This window comes from Sesamum indicum, linkage group LG3 (genome assembly GCF_000512975.1).
Source record: "Sesamum indicum cultivar Zhongzhi No. 13 linkage group LG3, S_indicum_v1.0, whole genome shotgun sequence".
NCBI lineage: Eukaryota > Viridiplantae > Streptophyta > Magnoliopsida > Lamiales > Pedaliaceae > Sesamum > Sesamum indicum.
Window position 1 is genome coordinate 22,040,480 of NC_026147.1, and position 4,650 is coordinate 22,045,129.

Below are 4,650 nucleotides of genomic sequence, written 5' to 3' on the forward strand. Positions count from 1 at the left end.
CTTTTATATATATATAGAGAGAGATAGAGAGAGAGAAAGAGGGGTAGCTAGCTAGCGAGTGATCAATTTGCAGGATCATTGCTTTTGTATACAGCAATATAATAATCATACACCCCAATATCTGACATTTCTCATATAATGTAGCAGCTAAGGTAGAGAAGATTGTTTTATTTATTTTATACATCTTCATTAATTTCTCACAATTTTGATTTTTTTTTTAAAAGGAAAAAGTTCACCAACTTTATGATATTTGACATTATATTATTTAATAAAAATAAGTGAAGCATTTTTTATAATTCGTATATTATATTTATTACATAATATGAGTGAAGTAGTTGTTATATATATACATATATATATATATATATATATCTTTGGCAGTGGCCTCAATTAGCCTGTTCCCCATATCACTATTTTATTCCTCTTCAGTCTTCTCCCCCTTCATTTCCTCACCATCAGACCCTAATGCTACTGTGAATTACTCCCACTGCACTACTCCTTCTGATACAACTCTCAGTCTACACGCTCTTCTCTTCATCTTACCCATCCCTCTGTCCCCCAGCTTTTCTTTCTCCTACAAACCCCACTTTCTGCCCATTTCTCCCGCTCCTTGTATATATATATAATATATATATAACGGAAGCTAAATCCAGGGAGCCATGGATATCGACTTCATGAAATCCGCTGCTGAAGATCAGATGGAAATGATGTTGCTGCAGATGGAGAAGCTTCCTGATTTCTCGGGGAATTACTCTGATGTTAATGAGATTCCCATGATGGAATTCAGCAGCAGCCATCCTGGGAGTTGTAGTAATGTTGCACCCATCCCTTGTAATAATAGTCTTGATCAAAATTTACATGTTTCTTCGCCTACATTCATGAACCTCCAGCCTTCCACCATATCGTTTTCCGGCGGGGTTCATCATCAGGACCCATCGGCAGCAGCCTTCCTCCAGCAGCAGCCGAGTTCCAGTGGTGGGAGATGGAAAGCGGATGAATTTTCAGGCGGGTCGCAGCAGAAGCGGAATTCAATGGCCGCGATGCGGGAGATGATCTTTAGGATAGCGGCAATGCAGCCGATCCACATTGACCCGGAATCCGTGAAGCCGCCCAAGAGGAGGAACGTGAAGATATCCACTGACCCTCAGAGCGTGGCGGCACGCCACCGCCGGGAGAGGATAAGTGAGAGGATAAGGATTCTGCAGAGACTGGTCCCCGGGGGAACTAAGATGGACACTGCTTCGATGCTGGATGAGGCGATTCATTACGTCAAGTTCTTGAAAAACCAAGTTCAGTCCCTTGAGCGGGTGGCAGCGAATAGGCCGGCTGCCGGGATGGGATTCCCGGTGCCGATGTCTAGCGGGAACTACTTTCCGGTGGGGGCAAAAGGGTACCATCAATCATCGGCGACGAATGTGCAGCATTTGGCAGATTCTTGATACGGAGAAGGCAGAGAATGAAGGCAGTACGTAGTTTGTTAATTAGTGCAAAAGGGGTTGTGTTTTTAAGGGTTTAATTCTTGATTGTGGGGGTGGTGTTGTAAAGAAAGAGAGCTCGCTTAATTTCCTCATCATTGCCAAATTATGTCATGCATGTGTATTCCTGGAGAATAATACTACAATCTTGGCACATAATATTTCATCAAAGATTCTGATTTAATTTCATCATATTATTACATCTCATTCATTACGTATTCCAATTTAAATCATAAAATTCATCCAACACTCTTTATTTTCTGTGCTGCTATCCTTAAGCGGAAAGGAATCAACACTGACTATTATGCTGAGGTTACAAGCCCATGTGCAAACTATCTCCAACACCAAGTTTTGTCATGTAAGAAGAAAAGAAAAATCTAGAGAGAGATGAGCAATAAAGCGATGAGAGTTGGGACCAGTGAAGAGCTTGGTTTGGGGGATTTGGATGGTCAACCAGCCTACACATGCTCCTTAAACTGGTTACTTGTAGGTCCAGTTAAACATATACATGTGCCAAGTCATTGGAGCAAACCTCTCTTTCCGCCCCAAAATCATCATCACTTCATTGCACAACTAGGAAGCATTTTGGGGATTTTGATGTTCAGGATCCTCCAATTCCCACCCTTCACTTGTCCACATATTCTCTATTTGGGACTCCCGGAATTCAATGTATAATAGTTGTGAATTCATGGATTATAGCATCATCACTTTACACCAACGTATTTAAGTGGACAATTTCATTAAATTCTGCTTTTCAAGTTAAAATTTAAAGCCTTTTTTTTTTTTAAAAAAATAGAAGTAGCACGAGACCTAAATTAAATTTTTTCTGTCAAAAAAATATGCATTGAACGTAATTTCCAGAACTGATTTGTTGGGATTGAGACCTACAGCTTTTGAAGACCTAGTGTTTGATGACCCGAAGAAATATAGACGTTTGATTGGTGGGTTAATGATTTTGAAGGGATATTTTATTTAATTAGGTCACTCGTTCATATTATGGAAGACAAAGAAATATAATATATAAGAGAAAGTACATGATTAATTTACTTCTAAGTACAAACAAACTTTATTTAAAATAAAATGCATGTATGATTGAAAGAATTATGGGAATAATGAGGAGTGGATGTTGGCCCCATTGAGATGCTAATTGTGGAAGCCCCCGCGTGAGATTATATGCCAAAATCTCACGAATTGAAGAGTGTTGGAGCATAAGGCAAATCAAGAAAGGCATAATTGTGATGGGGCTAAGACACGAGATGTCCACGTGAACCACTGACATAGTGCGGTGGTCTTTACAATTCAGCGCTCTTAATCGCATTCTATTACCATTCCACTGCCACGTGACATTACTTACCTGCTTCTTCTTCCTAATCCTACGTAGCACTCCACATCATCATTAATGATGTTTACTCTCATTTTCAATCCCAATTCTTAAATTTAATTAAAAATACTTGAATTTCTTCATTTTGTATTTAATTAATATTGCCAATAATTATACTTTACCACAAAAGTATGTGTTTGATCCTACATGAGAGTTCTTGATTTCTTTTTTATGTACGGTTTTTCATTTCATATTATTTTTAATAGTATATGATTTATTATATCATTCAGTATATTAATAGTTTAAATTAATGTATATGATTAAACGAGACAAAAAAAAATAACAACATACTATAAAAATAAGATTCAAACTCATAATTTTTTTTTTATTGCAAGGCTTCAACCCGAGATATAACCTTAAAAATAAGTGTTATGTTATTGGATTTTAATTGTAATACAATTAATTTTCCTAGATCCCACTTTTTTTAAATAAATAATGCTTTTGGGGGGTTTTTGGTAATTTCGATCAAAGAAGAGTAAACAAATCGAAGCGCGACTTTGGAGGCAAATAATGTAAAGCATAAAGGCTCTCAAAGTGATGGATCTGTATAATAATTAAAAGTTATTAAAGTTACAATAATATCCTTCACCAAAAAATATTAAATACGGCATGATATTCATTTTTTATAAAAATAAATGTAGCACATAAACTAAGTGAAATGCATCTGGTGCACGCACCATACGACAAAGTAATATTGCTTCCCACAAATACATCAATCTCCCAATTTTAATATAAATTTATTAATTTTATATATGACACCCTTAATTTAATATAAATACGACAAAGTAATATTGTTTTTTTTTTTCAGAGAAAAATTCTTATCCTTTCACATAAAATAAACAAATAATAAGTACATATATAAACCAGGAAAAACACTTGAAGGATTTTGACCTGTAATAATTAATTACTGAACTCACTAAAATAGATATGATTTTTTTATTTCGATTAATTACCATAATCAAAAGTAAAAAACTCGTTGCATGCTAACTAATCATGGATTTTTTGTAGTCTTGAACTTTATTAAAATCGTGAGAAATATTGATAAGCGTTAGTCATAACTTATCGATCTGTCATATTCTTTAGGATAAATTACAGCAATATTTCCTAAAAGTTCGACATAATTACAAATACTCCCTTATTATTTGAGTAATTACTAATATTCCGTTTAGTAGAAGATAATTATGTAGCCCTTAGATGGTGGAGTGGACATTACTATTTTGTCCTTGATGATTTTTTTCTTAAAATATTTGAAAAAAACATAAAACAAAGGGTGGGTAAACTAAATAATCAATAGGGCATATTAATCCAAAAAAATATTCTTTAAAAAATTCTAACAATATATAAAATTAAAATTTACAACCAAAGGGTATTTTGGTTATTTTACTATAAAAATTGGACGAAAATCTAACAAAGGCTAACAAAATGGACTTATTGTTATACGGACAGTAAAAACATAAGGTTATTTATAATTTTCTGATAATGAAAAAGGTATCTATAGTTATGATAAACCTCAAGGTCGATGGTTGTAGTTTATCCTAATTTTTATGTTATAATTATTTATAGTGCAGGAAATATCCATTTATTTTGTAGTGACAAATCAAAGGGATAATACACTACCCTCGTCTGAGTTTGGTATAATTATACGTAGACTCCCTGTAGTTTGAAATATACATTTAACACCTCCTGAACTTTGCTTCCATCTAATAAATAAAACTTTCGAATAATTAAAATTAATTGAATTTATTGCTAAAAACCCAAAAAATAGGAAAAAAAATCTATATTTTTTCGTGATTG

The 4,650-nt window shown here is 34.3% G+C and overlaps 1 protein-coding gene across 1 annotated transcript; it reads left to right on the forward strand.

The window, feature by feature from the left end:
* Window positions 391-1,667, forward strand: LOC105159157 (transcription factor HEC2-like). Its single transcript, XM_011076116.2, has one exon. It carries the CDS (start codon window positions 660-662, stop codon window positions 1,437-1,439), a length of 780 nt encoding a protein of 259 aa, XP_011074418.1. The 5' UTR covers window positions 391-659; the 3' UTR covers window positions 1,440-1,667.